Here is a 20,139-nt window from a genome sequence, read left to right on the forward strand (position 1 = left end):
AAAATCTGAAGAATCAGAGTAAAGCTTTTAGAATGAGATGGCTATGGAAATATTCAAATGAAAATCGAAGTCTATGGGTTAGAGTCATTAAAGCTAAATATGAGGAGAACGATAATTGGATGACAAAGGAGGTCACTACTCCTTATGGTGTTAGCTTATGGAAATCTATCAGAATTTTGTGGAATGAATTCAAAGTTAATACCATAGTCAAAGTGGCAGATGGAGTTAAAACTGTCTTCTGGAAGGATGATTGGCATAAAACAGGCAACATGGAGACATTATTCCTAGATATTTATAACTTAGTTTTACATCAACAGAGCACAATAGCAGAATTGTGGACACCTCAAGGGTGGAATTTTGTGTTCAGGAGACACCTCAATGATTGGGAAATACCAAGAGTAACAAAATTCTTCAGCACCATCGACCAATTTAGTGGTTTGAAGGTTGGACAAGACATCCTACAGTGGCAGGGAAATAGTAACGGGACTTTTAAAGTAAATGCAGCCTACAGGAAGATAAACCAACCAAACCAGCAGATACTTCGATGGCCTTGGAAACACATTTGGAAAGCCAAAATCCCACACAAAGTAGCTCTCTTTGTCTGGTTATTGGCTAAGGAAGTAGTGCTGACACAAGATAACTTGATGAAAAAGGGGATCCCTTTATGTTCGAGATGTTTTTTCTGTGGGGAAAGCTGAAACTGCAGAAACACTGTTCATTTATTTATACATTGCAAGGTCACGAGTCAACTATGGAGATTATTCCAATGTCTCAAAAACATATCTTGGTCCATGCCAGGGAAAATCACAGAAGCATTACACAGTTGGGAAGAAGCAGGAGTTCACGCTAAAAACAGAAACAACTGGAGAATTGTACCTGCAGCTATATGGTGGACAATATGGATGGAGAGGAACCTTAGAGTCTTTGAGAATATGGAGAATAGTATAGAACAAGTCAAAATGAATTGTATTTTGACTTTATGTTTTTGGTGTAGCCAGATCTACTCTAATTTTTTTGAGAAAGAACCAGATATACTCTAATGATACTGGCTCTATCATTGATGTCTTAGACTCATTATAAGGTTAGGACAGTAGATTTTGAGTTCTTTTGTAAATATGGTTTCAGTACAACCCATGTACTGTAACACAGAAATAGAAACAGTTACCTATGTCAAAAAAGAAGAAGATTCGCTATAAACATTGTTGCACGGTCAAAGCTTTTTCCAACTATAAAATCTTTCATATTATCATAAATTCCAAAAATAAGAAGGGGAAGGGTTGCTACAAACTGGAGATGCAATTGAAGTCAAAGAGAACATTAATGTCTCCATAGAGGAACCCTGTTATTCTTCTCTTTTCTTCCATCATTGAAAGATCAAGCTCAATAAGTAGTAGCTTTATCCTTGGATTACTTTGTTCTTCACAGTCTAAAGTGTGTGCTTTTTTAAAGTCAAGCTGGCTATCTATTTGCATAACTTCTTTGCAAACACAACATTTTGTACTGGAAGATTACGATGACTGATAAGACATGTTTGATAGAGTAGATGGAGTTGTGGCCTAGTGGTCAATGAAGTGGATCGAGAATCATGAGGTCTCAGGTTCAAATTCTAACAGAGACCAAGGGTGATTTCTTCCTATCTTCCCTAATCTCGGTGGACAAAATTATTTAGTACCCGTGTTAGTGGGAGGTAATAGGTACCCAATGGAATAGTCGAAGTGTGCATAAGTTGGCTCGGACACCACTGTCAAAAAGGATTTTGCAACTTCAGGTGTCACCGGAAGGATAAAGGGTCCATTATCATGGAACAAAAAGGCTGTGGGTTGTTAAGATGGTTGAAGGGTGAACTACTCCATTCCATAATCCAAAAGGTTGATTGGAAACTGCACGATGAAATTCTGTCATGTGAGCAAGTTGTTGATCCAAAGCCCTCCCAATGCCTTTGTGCTGTCCATGCAGTAGGGAATGAAGAATCATCTATAATTAAATGTATAAGGGGGGTTTTCTTCATCGTTATGCTTGGGTAGGGTGTTTTCAACCTTAATTAGATATTTAATGCCAAGTTTGATCCCTAAACTGGGACTGAAGACACTGACAAGTCATTGAAAATCCTTGTTATCTGTGTTGGAGAACACCAAGCAGTAGATAGCAACAGTGATAGACCTTAGCTTTTTTTCCCCTTGTTAGCTGTTCTCTAGTTCGAGGTTTACTAGTTAGTTTAGTTGTAGTTGTTCTTCGTTTCCAAGTCCCTGATTTATCTGGGTAATATTTTGGTTCCTTGTCCTGATTTTGTTTTTCCAACTTCCTACAGTTATGTAATGGGAATTGGTGAAGCTGAGGCATTCTCAGAGCGGTTAAAGCGCGAGGTTCAAGCTCTGGAAGCTGCGAATGTGCATGCCATTTTGGAGAACGAGCCATTAATTGATGAGGTGACTAGTTAATATTTTTGTAAAAAGCTCCTATTATTTTGATACCTGTGTTAGAGGAGCTTTTGGTTTTATTTTCTTCCATGAGCTGCTGCTGATGTTGTTTTTGGAACAACCAATAGACTTCTACTTGAATAGGCTATGCATCTCTTGCATTGTTAAACTTTTTTTGTGCCAAGTGTAGTTAACAGCAAACTTTGTCTGTCCCCTTATATTCAGCTTTTCTTCCAAATCCTCCAATTTTCTATATGCATATTCTTAGATATACACTTTATTGCCTTCTCAGATTAGGGGAGAATATGTTTCTGCCTCTGAAATAATCGTCCTGCAGGTCTTGCAGGGGCTTGAAGCAGCCACCAGCTGTGTTGAAGATATGGATGAATGGTTGGGCATCTTCAACTTAAAGCTAAGATACATGAGAGAAGACATTGAATCGGTAGGACTCTCGGCATTTCACCTTTGTAGTTTATTATCTAGTATTAGCAGTAAGGAGATAAGTTTTGCCTTACTTAGTTCACTGGTTTTGTATGTGTATTCTATTATAATGTGATCAACTTGTGAATATCTTGAATGTGAAAATTAGTTTTGTGTCCTAATCGTTAGAGCATCTATCTGATATGTAGTTTTTCTTTCCACCGCAATGACCAATGGATAAACCTAGATAATATCATTTCTTTCCTGACTTGAACCAAATTTGGTTATCTAGAAGTCTGATCTGTCTGTATATATGCTTCCAGGGAAAAAGGATGATAGTTCTATGTTTGCATGGTTCTAGTTGCTGTAAGACTGAGTTTGCTACATTGCATATACATAATTCAAATATTGAATTGCATTAGAATGTTGACAGCCTATTATTTGAATGTATCTCCTTTGCTAGTGCACTGCTGATCCTTTCTCTATGCAGATAGAGAGCCGCAACAACAAGCTGGAAATGCAGTCAGTTAACAACAAAGCATTGATTGAGGAACTTGATAAGCTTCTTGAGAGATTGCGTATACCCTCTGAGGTCTCTCTCTCTATCTGTCTGTCTCCGAGCTTGTTAATGGACACTCAGAAATAAACTAATATTTTTACTTGATCATTCTTGTTTTGTAGTATGCAGCATCTTTAACAGGTGGTTCATTTGACGAGGCAAGAATGCTTCAAAACATTGAGGCATGCGAGTGGTTAACTAATGCTTTACGTGGTCTTGAAGCTCCTAATTTGGATCCTAGCTATGCAAACATGAGAGCTGTATGTCCACTTGCTCATTTCTTTCTTTCTGATTCTTTTAGTTATTTCTTCATCAGTGTTGTGCTTCATCATGTAGGGTAGAAAAGTTTAAAATAGGTAAGCATACATATTGAAGCATAGCACAATTTTTTGCCTGATCAGGTCTTGGATAACTGTTGTTTCTCAGGTGATTGGGGAAATAAAAAATGGTCGAATTATTGCAAATACATGGTACTTGTTGTATCATGTGATGTGACTGGCCTTGATGAACCTTGGCTTTATAAATGGATAGGGAACTCGTCCTTTCTTATTTTATTCTACCAGCTAATTCTTATTGATAAACTTCTTGTTGGTTCTTTGGGGGCTTATGATCTATTACTTTATATGGATGATAAGTATGGAAATTGTATTATTACATCTTATGTGCTTGTTTGCCAATTGAAGTGAAATCAAGTAATCCTGCCTTTCAGATAAACTATTTCTCATTGGCAGTGGATGTTTCTCTAATTTGTGTGTGGAAGTGTGAACTCACTTTTACTTGTGAAAATGTTTTTGAATCTCTTGTAGGTAAAGGAGAAACGAGCAGAGCTTGACAAGTTAAAAACGACGTTTGTTCGAAGAGCATCTGAATTCTTGAGAAACTATTTTACAAGTTTGGTGGATTTTATGATAAGTGATAAGAGTTATTTTTCTCAGGTATTCTTCTGCTGGCACTTCTACTTTTTACTCAATTGTCAGCTTTCTTTTGTAAGTAGTTACTATAGACAGCTGATAACATGAATTAAACAGCGTGGACAATTGAAGAGGCCCGACCATGCTGATCTGAGATACAAGTGCAGGACATATGCTCGTCTTTTGCAACATCTGAAGGTCAGACTGATTCAATTTCTTGGTTAACTTTCTATTGTTTATTTTAGTAGTTTCTTATGTCTTTTTCGCTATCTTTTATTTACAGAGTCTTGACAAGAATTGCTTGGGCTCCTTAAGAAAAGCTTATTGTACATCCCTTAATTTGCTTTTGCGCCGGGAGGTCAGAAAAGTTATTGATATCAATCCAATTGTCTTTTCATGTCTTTTGATAACTACTTTTACTTCCTTCTTCTTGCTGAGTAGGTTGCTTAGATTCCGTTATATGTTCACTACAGCATTTGTGTACTTCTAGACTATTTGAATATCTGTTTTCTTCATCTCAAACCTTCAGTCCTTTGCATCAAAGAGTTGCCGAGTTAACCTGCTTTTGGACTAGTTTAATCTACTTGTAACCTACGTTCATAGCTAGACAGTTCCTGGGATATATTGTAAAAGAGGTGCAGACTTCTCTAAATATGAGACCGAAGTGCAGGCTGTTCACTATAAGCAATAGCAAGCTCTATAAAAAATGAAGTGGCAGCAGTAGAAACCAGATAGAAGAAAATGAGAAAGATGGGAAGAGGGGAATCCAAATTCCAACTCATTTCAAGGGATCAACACAACACTAGCCACTCAAAGACATTGATTTATAATTAGACTCAGAACTTTTAGTATACATACAAACTGGATGTGCAAGGAAAAATGAATTAGGACTCTGGGAGATCAATTTTGGAGAAAAGAATTACTTCACGTACAAGTAACTTGGAGCCCTAGTCTAGAGGACTTCAACCAAGTTTACTTGATGCAAGAAAATCTCAGCCCTAGGGAATTAAAGGCAACTGGACTGCAATCCTCTTGAAAAGGTCCTGAAATTAACTGAACTAGCTAATTTCTAGAATACTTAGTCCTATGAACACACTTAAAAGGATAAAGCAATTATCAGCTGCCTTCTCACTCAAAAGAGACATAGCTCAAAAAAGCTACCAAGGAAATTACTTGGTGGACCAAACAATGTTCTTGCATGTTCTGTGGTCATAAGCTTTACAGTTGGCTAGCTGGCCCAGACACCAAAAAAATCTTCACATTAGGCAGCCAGAAGTCCAGAACTGAGAGTGTGCATTTTGCCAACAGTTTTCTTCTTTTCTGCTTGTGAGCAGAAATTAAGGGTGAAGCAGGGTTAATTGTCTAAGAGTGACCTAACTAGTAAAGATTGAAAAACATATTTGCATTATGCATTGATGGCTGTCTATTTTTTTTTTTTTCAATTTGTGTGCAACTCTGGATGCCCTTGCTACCCGTCTCATAGAAATTTCAGTTAACCTATAAGAAAAAGCTGAATCATACTCCCTGCTCTATTTAGCAAAACAATATACTCCCACTCAGACACACATTGAAAACAATTCCAAATTGCAATTTTCGATGTTTGAAAAAAAAGGAGAAAAGAAGAATTACTAAATGTATAGCTTGATTGTTTCCCTCAAGTTGTTAGGGTTTAAAATAATGTTTACAGATGTTCTAGAATAGGAAAGAATCATATTTACAGGCATAATATCATCCCAATGATAAGTTCTCGACTACTTGTCCACATTGATATAATGATATGCATATTAGTTTCTAACCTACAAGGCTACAACTTTAATTGCAAGATATTCATGAGTATCTTAACAATCCTATTTAAGTTGGAAAATACATATCGTAGGCCGTAACTCCTAGTTTGTTGCAAATATAATCAATCTTTAAACCTCTAGGTGGTTTTGTAAGCATATCTGTTAACTAGTGGATATTTTCATGAGTATTAAGTAGCAGATCTCTCCTTATTTTGTGAGGGGAGTAAATAGTGAATGTAAGAGGGGGATAATGAGGAGAGTAATACATCAATGGGGGGCTGATATTTATGTGTTAGTAGAGACTAGTTGATTCCTAATTCCCCTTAAAAAAATCATCCTAGTTGATTCCTAAATGTTGTGTACAATTAAAACTCAGTTGGAATGAGAGAAATTGAGATATGCAAGATGAAATTGCTCAAAGGAGAATGTATTGAGAATTGAATCTTGTAAGCCATCTTGTCTAATAGATGTACGTGGTTTGCATTGCTTGTTCTGTTGGTTTTTATCTGCATTGGTGTACCTCCTAAATATTTTTTTATGTTCTGATGAAATATTCCTATTTATTTACCATGCCTCGTGATTCTCCTTGGACCAACCTTTAGAGTTGAAAATGGAAAAAGTTGAGGGATCACAATAGATTCTTAATAAAGAACATTTCAAGTTTGAACTTTGAAGTAATGATTCCTTAAGTATGCCATACTTTGCAGGCTCGTGAGTTCGCAAATGAGCTTCGTGCCAGTACAAAGGCGTCAAGAAATCCAACTGTATGGCTTGAAGGTTCGGTGGGTTCAAATCAAAATGTGAATACTGCAGACACTTCAACAGTTTCGGATGCATATGCTAAAATGCTGACAATATTTATCCCTCTACTTGTGGATGAGGTGCTCCTCTACTTTCTTCTCTCTCTGGAATATATTTATATAATGGGTTAATGTTGCTCTTCATAAAACATAATTGGTTAATGTTGCTTTCACTCCCAATATCAAGTTTTTTGTTTCATTTTTCTAAATGCAGAGTTCTTTCTTTGCTCACTTTATGTGCTTTGAAGTTCCTGCACTCGTTCCACCAGGAGGTCTTGCTAATGGCAATAAAAGTGCTCATGATGAGGATGATGCAAACTATGATGATTTGGGTATTATGGATATTGATGAGAATGACAACAAAGCTGGTACTTCTTTGTCCTTTTTCCTTCCCTTGCCTAGCCTGATTTATGGTCAATTAAGGCTACTTTTCATATCTTGCAGGTAAAAACACTGGTGAGCTAGAGGCACTGAACGAATCACTTCATGATTTACTTGATGGAATACAAGTAATGACACATTTCATTCTTACAATAGCCTTGTTATTTGATTATAATCACAATAATGTGTTAACTTGAAGTGAAAATATGCCCCTACGGGAATCAAGCTAGCTTCTGTTAGTATTAGATTGAGATGCTAAATAAAATACAGATCTTAATTGTAGGTGTGTTTTTAAATTTGGTGATTCTTCTTCTGTGAGCTATGTGTTATCTACATGATCAATGTTCACACCTTCATGCTTGATTGTTTATCTGGTACAATGTGTACTTATCAACGAATTCCTGCTATAACTGTACTCATCCCGATAGAGTTCAAACTTTTACGAAAACAGAAGTCAGAACCAGAAAATTGGTTTTGCATTGTTCAGCAGACAGCTTCATAATCTTTCTTTTCTGTAATCAAAATGCCTATCATCCTCAGCTGTTATGTACAAATTGGCAGATCTTTATGATGCACCACCGTCGCTAGTTGTGTTCTGTAGAACCAGCCCTTGATAAGGCGAGTCATTGCTTTCTGGACATATTTTATTTTTCCTTGTCATGAGGTGCTAGTGCTGGATGTTTGCAAGCAAGTTTTACCTATCTTCATGGTTCTTATAGCTTAGTTTTCTCTATTAGTATTTTCTCTTTTGCGGATCAAATTTCTTTGTAGTTTCGGAGTTTTATTGTCTCAATATTCTGTTCGAAACATCTGACAAAACTCTCTTCTTTTCACGTGTAGGAAGACTTCTATGCGGTGGTGGATTGGGCATACAAGATTGATCCTTTGCGCTGCATATCAATGCATGGAATAACAGAACGTTATATTTCAGGTCAGAAGGCAGATGCTGCAGGATTTGTGCGCATCTTGCTTGATGACTTGGAATCTAGAATTTCAACGCAGTTTAGTCGGGTGAGTTCTTATCATAATATATGCTTTTGGAACTCATAAGTGAAGATGTTTACTTTCTTTTCTGTTTGCTTCAATTGCAGTTTGTTGACGAAGCATGTCATCAAATTGAAAGAAATGAGCGAAATGTTCGGCAGTTGGGAGTCTTGTCATATATACCAAGGTGGAATGAGTTTCATATGTCTTTAGTTTTGTATACTTGCCTTAACTGTGGGAACAGGTTTTCTGTCAAATATGTAGTTAAATGGTTCAACTTGGGGGCATCTGAATAGTGCTCGACATACTTTGGGTGTAAAGTTATTGGTTAAGCATGTAAATTTGGTGTCAGAAGGATGTGCTTAACCAGTGGCATTGCAGTTACAGCTTTTGTCTTTTTATTTTTTATTTTTTATCTTACCCTCCTAGTTTATGTGGTCTGATATTCTGATTAGTTGTGCATTTAGACATGCTAGAATATAGGCGCTTACATGATATATCATATTATCTTTACTGAAGGATTGACCTTCATTAACACTGATAATGACATGGGTTTGTTTCTTGGGAACATTCTTTCCCCCAGTTTGAAGGAAAAAGAGAGTGATTTCTCAATTTTCATACTGTAATTGTTACTACCAAGAAAATTACTGCTTTTGCTTGAAGAAATCAATTGCTCCAACTTTTTAACTTACAGTTTGATCAGATATTTTTATTTCTATTATTTACCCAATAATTTTCTTTTCAGTTAGACAGTGCCAGTTTTATATTGGATATTCCAGCTTGAAGTTCGCCTTAAATTTCAGTTAGTGTATCTGAGAGTTTGGCTTTCTTCCTTCCACTCATATCCTTTCACACTCGTTCCATCTCTGTATTGCCTCTTTTATGATTAATTAGCTTCTTTTTTACCTTTTGCTGTGAGCTTCCTCTAACAACTTTTCGATTGAAGAAATCTGTAACTGCTGGGCTTCTTGTTGTAATTGTACTTCAAAATCTGATTTGCTACTTTTTTTTTTTCTTTTTTTACCCTCCCTAGGAGCTCCCACCCCTTTTTGCTCCCGTGGTGACTCGAACTCACAACCTTCGGGTTGAAAGTGAGGGGTGCTTACCATCCGAGCAACTCCCTCTCTTCAGACTACCGCCAATTGATCTTTTTGTCTTGAACAATCAGCAATTTCATTTGGTATTGTAGATTTGCCACGCTTGCAACCCGTATGGAGCAGTATATCCAAGGACAATCAAGGGATTTGGTTGACCAGGCGTACGCTAAGTTTGTGAGTGCTTTTATTGTGTTTCTTAATAAACGAGTGTGAAGAGCTATTAATATGTGAGATTATGACTGCTGAAGATTTTAAAATGGCTCAATATATATTTGATTGGTTTTGTTTTCCTTTTTGTTTTTGGTGTTAGTATAGCAGTTGATAATTCTATTATTTGCTCTTTTAATATTCTATAAAAGAGACTCACATATTGCTAAAGTGGAAATTAGGGGGGAAAAGCAAAATAAAAATTAGGAAATACATATACAAATCTTTTCTCCTCTCTGTGTGATGATTTTAATACACACTTTGTTGTCGTCAGATAATACTTTCCTGCTTATGTAATGTTGTGGCGTGGCTGTTTTGGAAATTGTTTGGCAGGTCACTACAATGTTCCTTACTTTGGATAAAATTGCTAAAGCAGACCCAAAATATGAAGACATTATGCTTTTAGAAAACTATGCAGCATTTCAGAATAGGTATTGTTCTAGTGTTACTTTCAGAGCTCTATTACATATTCTATTCTGTCAAATGAGTTTGAGTGCTGATGGGAAGCAATTGTGCAGTCTTTATGACCTGGCTAATATGGTGCCAACATTAGCAAAATTCTATCATGAAGCCAGTGAATCTTATGAACAAGCTTGCACACGCCATATCAATGTGATTATATTCTATGTAAGCTTCCCTATTTCTTATTTTGTAATGGTTTCTTTGCTGCTTTTATTGTTACTAGTACATTTTAAGGTCCAAGTCTTTCTGATGATATACCTTAAAACCTGTACTTCCGACAGCAATTTGAGCGACTTTTTCAGTTTGTTCGAAGAATCGAGGATTTGATGTACACAATCCCGCCTGAAGAGGTTAGGTTACTTTTTTTTCCATCTAAGCTTCTCCTCAGTTACAGCATTTACTGTCTGCTCTCCTCTTAAGGATATCTTAATTTTCCTTGTTAATTAGTTTCCTGCTTTGTTATTAAGTTGATACGAATTTGAGCCACTACATGACATTAAATTACTAATACTGGAATAAAGATGTATTCTCTCTTTGGCAGATAGAACTTTAGGTTTGCATTGCTGACATTATTAAAGTTTAAGCTGACACTGAGCTAAAATTTGGTTCCCTTATTTGTACCTGGGTTATTCCCTTTCCTCTTTTTGAAGTAACAAAAATTTTTTTGTTCCATAATTTGCACTTGCTTGAGGTTTCTGTCGACTTTAAATGCAAATGTTTCTTATTTGACTGCGTCAATAGATCATCAGTTGCTAATGATCTATTTCATTTTAAATATTTTAGATTCCATTCCAACTTGGGCTGTCAAAGATGGATCTGCGGAAGGTGGTAAAATCCAGTTTATCTGGGGTAAGTCTGTCAATCATGTCCTCAGTTGATCTTCTATTTTTTTTAACCTAAAAAATTTGTCACTTAAAACATTTCGGGGTCTTTGATAAATGTTCAAACTTTGCTTCTATAGGTGGATAAGTCCATCAGTGCAATGTATAAGAGATTGCAGAAGAACTTAACCTCAGAGGAGTTGCTGCCTTCATTATGGGATAAATGCAAGGTATATCTAGCAAAATAGGGTATTGAAAGTAATCACTTGAAAATCTCAATGAGAAATAAATTATACGGTGCCTTGTGTGACTCACGTTGTAAAACTGGTGAGACAATCCCGGGGAATCCTCTGGCCATTGCCTTGTCCGAGTTCTCTTATTAAAGAACTCAGTCCTCGCTATGTGATGAGATGGACAGTGAGCTGGAGAACTGATAGAATAGCACCATTTTGAGTTGCTTAAAAGTTTTTACTTTGTGCCTAGGCTTTTGTTGGTCCTTTCCTCTATTGATCTCATCTTCCCTTGGTTCATTTTTCGTATAGCAAATTTACCTACAACATTCATATTCTTGCAGAAAGAGTTCTTGGACAAGTACGAAAGTTTTGCTCAGCTTGTAGCCAAGATATACCCCAGCGAGAACGTCCCATCTGTGTCAGAAATGCGCGATCTTTTGGCATCCATGTAAAGAAGCTTTTTGTGAGTTCGATTCTAGTTTTAGTTGTTAGGAAAAGTGTGTTGTAGAGTATGTCTTCTGTTGTCTATTTGTTTTCTGTAGAGCATTTGCCTTTATCGTCCTTGCCGCCATTTTTGTTGTAATGTTTTCTTTTAAAGCTACTGTATGAGTTATCTAACTTTTTATTTTCAAGTGTAACTGTGGAGAAAGAAATGTTTAATCTTACTACATATCAATTCATCTATTAGTTATTAAAGACGTGTTTTCACTAGTTATGCCTTGAAGTATTTTGTTGTTTTTCGAATTCCTATCTACAAATATAGGTTATGTAGATAGGCAAGCCATAGTTCATGGTTATCAACAAAGATTGTGGTGGAGTAACAAGTATTTTTTCGGTTTGAGTTTGAATAAGGAATCACAAGAATGTTTTATTCTTCGAAGTGAGACTTGTTCGTGTGAATTTAGATTAATCGAACCTCAAAAACAGATATGGAGTACTAGTATATTTGATTGCGATAGAGTGGTAAGTACTCATCCATCTTGAATCTACTATTTTAGATTCGAGCCTGGGGTATCAAGTGGTCTTTGATAGGGAGTGATTTATTCCTAGTAAGATCTTTTGGTGCGATTGAGCCTCAAAACGGATATCGAACACCGGTATATTTGATTGTAGTGGAATGGTAAGCGGTCATTTATCCTTACTCAAATATTTCATATTCGCGTCTTGAGTATCAAATCGTCTTTGAATGATAGAGAGTGTTTTATCCTTCAAAGTAAGATTTTTCAACGTGAATTTAAATTAATTGAGAAATGCAATGATTAGCTTAATTATTTCTTAAAGGAGCTATCCTTATTGCCTCTTGTGTTTCACCTTAATACGTAATTGTATGATTTTCCAACTCCTCACCTGGCAGCTCATGTATGGTATGGAGATTCCATAACAACCATTTCATCTTTAAAAAAAAATTATAACTCATAAGTTCAAATCCTAGCTAACCGTGAAAGCTAGCTCGGTCGATGAGCTTTATGTCTTTTAAAATTGAAGTGGACGGTTCAAAAATAAATCGTTATATGAATTTCTAACTCTATCGCTATCGATATATGTGTCAACATCTTATCACCCCTTCATTTCCATTCCCATATTATTATAAATTTCATAATAATACAAATTAAAACCATTCTTTCCTCTTCCCCTCCTTTCATATTCCCTACAAAACCTCTCCTCCATTCTCTCCAAATTCATTAATTTTCCTTTCCATCTTTTCTTCTCATATTTTAAACATAAAAAAAAAAATCTCTTCTTTTTCTTTTATGGTGGAAAAACAACTAGAATGTCAAATACAACAAACAAAATAAATCCATAATCCACCATAATTTCCCCCAAATTTTTTTTTTAAAAAAAAAATCCCTTTCATCTAATTTATAAACATGTCATCTACTATGAATAACGATGAATTTAACGTTCAAAAAAGTAAATTTTCGGCGTATGATCGTCTTAGTTGTGAAAATTCTCCTATGAATATGTCACCATGGAACCAAAGTTGTAATTTAAATGCTATAAATGATGATGATGATGATGACGACGATGCTACGAAAAATAATCATAAAATTTGTTTAATTGGTTCACTTGTACGTGAAGAAGGACATATTTATTCGTTAGCTACAAAAAATGATCTTCTTTATACAGGTTCTGATAGTAAAAATATACGTGTATGGAAAGATATGAAGGAATTTTCAGCTTTTAAATCAAATAGTGGACTTGTTAAAGCTATTATTATTTCTGGAGATAAGATATTCACCGGTCATCAAGATGGAAAAGTTCGTGTTTGGAAGGTACTATTGAATTCTGTGATCATCTCGTTTAAATTTGTTACCTAGAACATATATGGAGTACTATTTATTTTTTAAAATAGTGATACTATTATTTGTTTGATTATGTTATATTTCAACATGTTTCTTGATCATGTGTTGGTTTATTTTTTTTATGGGAAAAAGCATGTGGAAAATCGTTTTGATAATGGATGGCGGTGAGAATTGTACCAGGACAACCTTTTGTCTTGTGTGCAACGGTGGAGCCACGTGCAATGAGTTGGGGTTCAATTGAAACGAAAAATTATACTGCGTGAATAGAGTAAAAATAATTGAAGTTTTCTTTGTATATACATTTTTTTTAATCTTAATTATGTGTTGGTGTTTGTTTGTGCATATTCAAAAGAAAAATATGAAAAGGTAATATCGTTTTTGGGACATATTAAAAAGAAAAATATGTCACATATACTGAAACGGAGAAAATCTATATTATTTTTAATCTCCTTGTTATAAGAGAATCTAGTAAGAAGAACCCTCTTAAGACCGTTTTGTTTAAGGGTTGCTCGCCTTTTGAGTAGAAGGAAAAGGTAGAACATAGATTACCTTTGTTCCTACATGACGTGATCAATTCTCACCATCTATTTCATTATTCAAATCTCCACACGTGTAAGTTTCCCTGTATGTGTCTCGTCCATCCTTTCTGAGGCGCTTCTTGTGACTCAGCATGAGATGAAAGGAGGCGAAACTTCCTAAATGTAGTTTAAAAAATTGTTTCTTTGCATTTCTCAAATCCCTCCTTTGCAAACTCGTATGACTATCTCATCTGAAAGTTTGAACTATTACGAGTTACGAGACTTTATATCTCAACAGGTACAACCTAACAACCCTAGTAGTTTCAAGCCTGCTGGAACTCTACCAACATTCTTTGACATTTTCAAGGCTTCAATTAGGCCAAGCAATTACTTCATGTCAGCAAAACACAACAAAGCTTCAATTTGGATCAAACATTGGGATGCAATATCTTGTTTAAGCATGGACCATAATCATGGCCTATTATACTCTGCATCATGGGACAGAACATTCAAAGTATGGAGAGCTGACAGTTCAAAATGTCTCGAATCAGTTAAAGCACACGAAGACGCTGTTAATTCAGTCGTAGCTAGTGCTGATGGCGTTGTCTATACCGGTTCAGCTGATGGTACTGTCAAGATATGGCAAAGAGAGTTCACACCAAAGACGATACGACATGTTTTGGTTCAAACACTTTTGAATCAGGAGTGTGCTGTGACTGCTTTAGCAGTTAACAAGTCTGGTTCTGTTGTGTATTGTGGTTCATCAGATGGTGTTGTGAACTTTTGGGAAAAAGAGAAGAAGAATTGGACACATGGTGGTGTACTAAAAGGTCATAAGTTGGCTGTGTTGTGTCTTGAATCAGCTGGGAATCTTGTGTTTAGTGGATCAGCAGATAAGAACATTTGTGTTTGGAGAAAAGAAGGTTGTGTTCATACATGTTTGTCTATGTTGACAGGACATAATGGACCAGTGAAATGTTTGGCTGTTGAACAGGATAAAGAATCAACAACAAGTGATAAAAAATGGGTACTTTATAGTGGGAGTCTTGATAAGTCTGTCAAAGTTTGGAGTGTTTCTGAAATGGCACCAATTATGCACAATGGAGATGTTCAATAGATGTTGTAATTTGTCTATGTTGCTTAGACTCTGAAAAGAGTCAACGGGTGCGTGTCGGATTCTCCAAAAGTAGTGTATTTTTGGAGAATCTGATACGGGTGCGGCATTGAAAGTGATGAGTTTGAGCAACTTAGGTATGTGTGAAAAAGTGTTTGATGTGTGTTGTGTTTTTTTTACACTCATTTGGAAACAGAGAAGATTTGTTGGGGGTTATTATTGTAAAATTGTAAGATATGTACAATTAAATGGTGTGTAAATTTGTTGGCCATTGGTTTCTTATATTATATATAATTTTTTGGTATATAATGTTCTTTTTCACATGTTGAACAAGGGGTAGTACAAGAATATTCACCTGTTGTCCACGGAGTACGCCTTTTAGGCTCTGACTCACTCTCTATATGGACGAACCTTGTGGAGAAACCCTTTGGGTTTTCGAGGGATTGGATTCTGAACCAATGTTTGTGTTAGTCTTTGTTTTGAAAAATATAACTAGTTTTGAGTTTGATTCAAGAAAGAAGAATTGTGGTAGTTTGACATCTAGCATAGAAATAGTTTTAGTGACGAATCATTTAAATGAGGATTAGTACAAGATATTCACTTGTTGTTCATGGAGTACGCTTTTCAGCCTGATTTTAGGCTCTGATGACTCACTCTATGTGGACGAAACTTGTGGAGGAACCCTTTGGGTTTTCGAGGGATTGGATTCTGACGAATGTTTGTGTTAGTCTTTGTTTTGAAAAATATTACTAGTTTTGAGTTCGATTCAAGAAAGAAGAGTTGTGGTAGTTTGACGTCTAGCATAGAAATAGTTTTAGTGATGAATCGTTTAAATGAGGATTAGTACAAGAATATTCACCTAGTGTCCATCGACTACGCCTTTCAGCCTGATTTTATGCTCTGACTCGCTCTCTATGAACGAACCTTATAGAGGAACCCTTTGGGTTTTCGAGGGATTGGATTCAAACCAATGTTTGTATTACTCTTTGTTTTGAAAAATATAACTAGTTTTGAGTTCGATTCAAGAAAGAGGAAGAGTAGTTATATAGTTTGACATATAGTATAGAAATAGTTTTAGTGATGAATCGTCTAAATGAATGAGAACAAAGCGGAGTAGAAAAAGAAATTGCATATATTATCCAAGAGTCATAGGCTACAAGTTACAACAATCTTGATTTAAGACATCTCCAATTTCTTATACATATGAAATGAAGGTACAAACTTGTATTATTATTCAATAGAAAGGAGGGATTAATCGACCAACTTGAACTGGTTGATTCTAATGATAACAAATGCATCAACAACCATAAAGGTTGGCACTGAGGCGCGGAGCAATGAGAACATCCAATGGCGTTGCTTTAGGTATAGTCAACCCCGGACTCTCGGTCAAGTCAATAGGTTGACCATCAATAGGCTTAGTAAACTCAAAAGCATGAAGAATACGCGCCAATGTCAAATGAAGAACTTGTAGAGCCAGAGAAGCACCAGGACAAGATCGTCTACCAGAACCAAATGGAATGAGCTCGAAATCTTTACCTTTCACATCAACATTACTCATCAAGAATCTATCTGGATTAAAACAATCAGGATCTTCCCAAATTCTTGGATCTCTTTGGATTTTCCACACATTTACTATTAATCTAGTACCAGGGGTAATTTTATAGCCACTAATTTCACAATTATCCATTGCTTCTCTTGGTCCTAATAATGGACCAGCAGGGTATAATCGTAATGTTTCTTTAATAATAGCTTGAATATAAATTAAATTATTTATATCTGATTCATCAATTTGTCTATTTTTTCCAACATGTAGATCAATTTCTTCTTGTGCTTTTGTTAATATTTTAGGATTATTTAGTAGTAATGAAATGGCCCATGTTAATGTCCCTGCTGTTGTGTCACTCCCTCCAAGAATAAGTGCCTACACCAAAATACAAGTGTGGATTTAGGATATCGGGGAGCGGATTCTCGAAAACTCAGTAATTTTTGTATAAGTCATGTATTTATATTGAGAAATCTATTAATTATCTGACAATTATTTGTTGGGAACCATGGTAACAAAGTAAGCTCTTGTTCCAACAATCAGAAAATAAAACCTACATAAGTTTTGTTGCTCTCCTCGATGAGCAAGGAGGGTTATATTCGTCATATATGATAACATAAGTAAATTTTACACAAGATATCATTTTAAAGGTATAAATATTCATTTACGATGTTACATGGTTAAAATCGTATCCGTGTTGAAAAAAGGGAAAAGGTCAAAATTGCCCCTTAACTGTTGAAAATAGGACAATTATACCCTTATGTTTTGATTATAGTTTTCAGATATATTGAGAAATTCATTAAATATTTGAAATCTATTTGTTGGGAACCATGGTAATAAAGTAAGCTCTTGTTCCGACAAAAAAATGGAACATGTGTAAGCTTTGCTGCTCTCATCGTTGAGGGTTCAATCCCCAATATATGATAGCATAAATAAAATTTACACAACAGGTATTCATTTATGATGTCACATGGTTAAAACTGTATCCGCGTTGAAAAAAGGAAAAAATCAAAAATGCCCCTCAACTCTTGAAAATAGGACAATTATACCCTTATGTTTTGATTTTAGTCCAAAGAATTCCTCAAGTTGGCAACTTGCAACATTACATAACTACAATAATTAATATAGCACTACAACAACTATATACTATACTAATAGTGATTGTTCAAAAAAAATGTTTTAAATTCGAATTAAATCGATAAAATACCTTAAACAACATATATATCATGCTACTTTCTCGATAAATATAATTTATTACGTATAATCAAAATTAGACTTTTTTGAACTCGAGAACGTACCAGGCAAGTAGACTTGATACTTGTATCAGCATCATATGGAAAATTAGAGAGTCTCCCTTCTTCTTCTAGTGATAACATGACATCGATAAAATCTTGTACCGCGGAATCAGTAGTACTCTTAACTTCAATACTTGTACATTTTCTTTTCTCACGATGTTCTTTTAACCATCCTTCAAGTATAAAATCAAGTTCTTTAGCTGTTTTTTTCATGGCTTTTTCATGTCCATTTATATCAAACCAACCCAAAATTGGAAATGCATCTGATGGTACAAAAATTCCAATTAAATGGAAAAATTGATTTATTGCTTTTTGACATCTCCTAGCTTCATCATCGTTATCGCACGTTGCTCCGGCGCCAAAATAACGTTTTCCGGCTACCATTCTAACGATAACGTTTAGTGTTAAGTCCTCGAACCACCTTTTGAGCTCTACGAGTATTGGTCTGCGAGTTTAAAGGTGTTAAAGTTAGCTCATGATATAACAAGTACTAAATTTTGTAATGTGCATGTTAAACTAAATTAAAGCATGTTATATCATATGACTCTATTTGTTAATTTTGACTTATTTTAACTTATTCAATTTACTTGACACTAACTTTACCTGTCAGAATTGTTATCGACCCACAATTTGTATAACTCTTGGATCCCGATATCCACTTCGGACACTTGAACATACTTGAGAGCATCAAGTCTTCGATTTGATAAAAGTTCAAACATCGCAATTTTTCTCATCTCGCGCCAAAAAGGGCTATAAGGTGCAAACCCGAAAACCGCATAACCATAGCCCATATGCTTTGCAGCCACAGTTGTGGGCCGGCTGGCTAAGGCCTTGTCATTCAAAGTAAAACATTCTTTTGCCATTTCCCAACTACTAACCACAAAGGCTCGGCGAGTGCCAAGCCTTAGATTAAATGCTGGCCCATAATTATCAGCCATGGCGCCGAGCGTTCGATACAGAAGTTGCTCGGTGCCACCTAATAAGTGGAGATGACCGATTATGGGCCAGGCACCGGCTGGCTCAGGAACTTGTTTAGAAGTGGAGTAATTTTTATTTTTGAAAATAAAATATAAGAAAATAAGTACTCCAATAATGAGTGGTAAATACGTAGAGGTGTCCATATTTTGGATTGAAGATTTTGGGAAATGAAAGAAATTAAGTTAATTATACGGAAATTTTTTAATCAATTTATAGGTTTATTTCAACAACTTTTTTTTGAGTTATATAGCATGAAGCATTCTCTTAAAACTTGATGGCATGGTGCATGTTATAATCCTTTTCATTGACTTAATAGAGTATTTGTTTACCATATGTCATGTTGTTGACATATATATATATATATGCACCCTTGGTATTAGGTGTAGAAACTACTTTTAAACTTCAAGTTGTTTGAGTTTGTACTATGTTAGGGAATGCTTTACCCCAATATGGAATTTTTCGGCGTGAATTTAGAAGTAATCGGGCTCTAATATGGATGTTGGACACCGATTGAGAAACCAAAAAAAAAAATCTTTATATTTGTGAGTAAGACTAGTTTTTACCTATATATTCATACAACATAGTGTTACTGTAAGTATAATATTTGTTTTGATTGTTATTTAAATTTTTTATATTGTATTGTTAAACTCATTGTTACGTAACAATAATGAAAAGTGTCATTTTATATAACATTCAATTTGATGTGATCACGTCGTTATCTTATTTACTTTTCCTTATTTCGCCTTCAATTATTATATAATAATTTTATTACTCTTTATCCTACTTTTTATTTTATTTTATAATAATTCTACATCATATCCTACTTTAATGAAACGAAATGCAATTATTGCTTCGATTCCAAAAGGTATAGCAATGACCCAAAACATACAATGTAATCTATCTAAACGTTATATTCATCAAATGAATATAATACGATACATTATGAAATAGTAAGTAATAACCATCCAAATAAAGGTGTATGTAGCCTTTCAGCTATGAATTCATCTGAATCTATAACTTCCTACACAAACTATATATATATAACAATCTATTAAAATCTCATTAAATATTAGATCTAAGCTCATAATATTAAAGCTATAGTGAATTCAGTGCTAAAAATGTTAGAAGTTAAATCTATTAAATAAAAGGAAAATCCTGAATCCGTCTGTATCCATACAAGCTATTAGTAACATAATAACATCACGTGGCAGTCGGTAATGAGGTCAAAAGTTCAAAACAATCCACCTCCAAAATCATTCTCGTAAAATACACCCGAATAGTGTCTACCCCCTCCCCCCCCCACCCCTACCAA

At 35.2% G+C, this 20,139-nt stretch overlaps 3 protein-coding genes across 4 annotated transcripts in view; 2 read left to right on the plus strand and 1 right to left on the minus strand.

The window, feature by feature from the left end:
* LOC102599118 (exocyst complex component SEC3A) overlaps positions 1 to 11,787 on the plus strand; it is a 19,688-nt gene extending 7,901 nt beyond the window's left edge. For both annotated transcript variants that reach the window (XM_006342541.2, XM_006342542.2), the window contains 19 exons: positions 2,309 to 2,426; positions 2,755 to 2,859; positions 3,328 to 3,429; positions 3,519 to 3,656; positions 4,203 to 4,331; positions 4,425 to 4,505; positions 4,591 to 4,665; positions 6,799 to 6,972; positions 7,106 to 7,259; positions 7,336 to 7,400; positions 8,113 to 8,283; positions 8,364 to 8,443; positions 9,446 to 9,527; positions 9,894 to 9,991; positions 10,079 to 10,187; positions 10,304 to 10,372; positions 10,806 to 10,871; positions 10,984 to 11,073; positions 11,418 to 11,787. In XM_006342541.2, coding sequence (XP_006342603.1) covers positions 2,309 to 2,426; positions 2,755 to 2,859; positions 3,328 to 3,429; positions 3,519 to 3,656; positions 4,203 to 4,331; positions 4,425 to 4,505; positions 4,591 to 4,665; positions 6,799 to 6,972; positions 7,106 to 7,259; positions 7,336 to 7,400; positions 8,113 to 8,283; positions 8,364 to 8,443; positions 9,446 to 9,527; positions 9,894 to 9,991; positions 10,079 to 10,187; positions 10,304 to 10,372; positions 10,806 to 10,871; positions 10,984 to 11,073; positions 11,418 to 11,528 — 2,017 coding nt within the window. In that variant the 3' untranslated portion in view covers positions 11,529 to 11,787. The remainder of the gene's footprint in view (positions 1 to 2,308; positions 2,427 to 2,754; positions 2,860 to 3,327; positions 3,430 to 3,518; positions 3,657 to 4,202; positions 4,332 to 4,424; positions 4,506 to 4,590; positions 4,666 to 6,798; positions 6,973 to 7,105; positions 7,260 to 7,335; positions 7,401 to 8,112; positions 8,284 to 8,363; positions 8,444 to 9,445; positions 9,528 to 9,893; positions 9,992 to 10,078; positions 10,188 to 10,303; positions 10,373 to 10,805; positions 10,872 to 10,983; positions 11,074 to 11,417) is intronic.
* A 1,088-nt stretch (positions 11,788 to 12,875) lies between these two features.
* LOC102599658 (myosin heavy chain kinase B-like) lies at positions 12,876 to 15,280 on the plus strand. The gene is made up of 2 exons (XM_006342543.2): positions 12,876 to 13,349; positions 14,196 to 15,280. Exons 1-2 carry the CDS (start codon positions 12,945 to 12,947, stop codon positions 15,012 to 15,014), a joined length of 1,224 nt encoding a protein of 407 aa, XP_006342605.1. The 5' UTR covers positions 12,876 to 12,944; the 3' UTR covers positions 15,015 to 15,280.
* Positions 15,281 to 16,297: 1,017 nt separating this feature from the next.
* On the minus strand, positions 16,298 to 18,970 carry LOC102581162 (cytochrome P450 82C4-like). The gene is made up of 3 exons (XM_006342655.2): positions 18,453 to 18,970; positions 17,853 to 18,294; positions 16,298 to 16,932 (listed from the first exon to the last, which is right to left on the minus strand). Exons 1-3 carry the CDS (start codon positions 18,968 to 18,970, stop codon positions 16,309 to 16,311), a joined length of 1,584 nt encoding a protein of 527 aa, XP_006342717.1. The 3' UTR covers positions 16,298 to 16,308.
* Positions 18,971 to 20,139: the final 1,169 nt, after the last annotated feature.

This window comes from Solanum tuberosum, unplaced genomic scaffold (assembly GCF_000226075.1).
Source record: "Solanum tuberosum cultivar DM 1-3 516 R44 unplaced genomic scaffold, SolTub_3.0 scf00034, whole genome shotgun sequence".
Classification (NCBI taxonomy): Eukaryota; Viridiplantae; Streptophyta; class Magnoliopsida; order Solanales; family Solanaceae; genus Solanum; species Solanum tuberosum.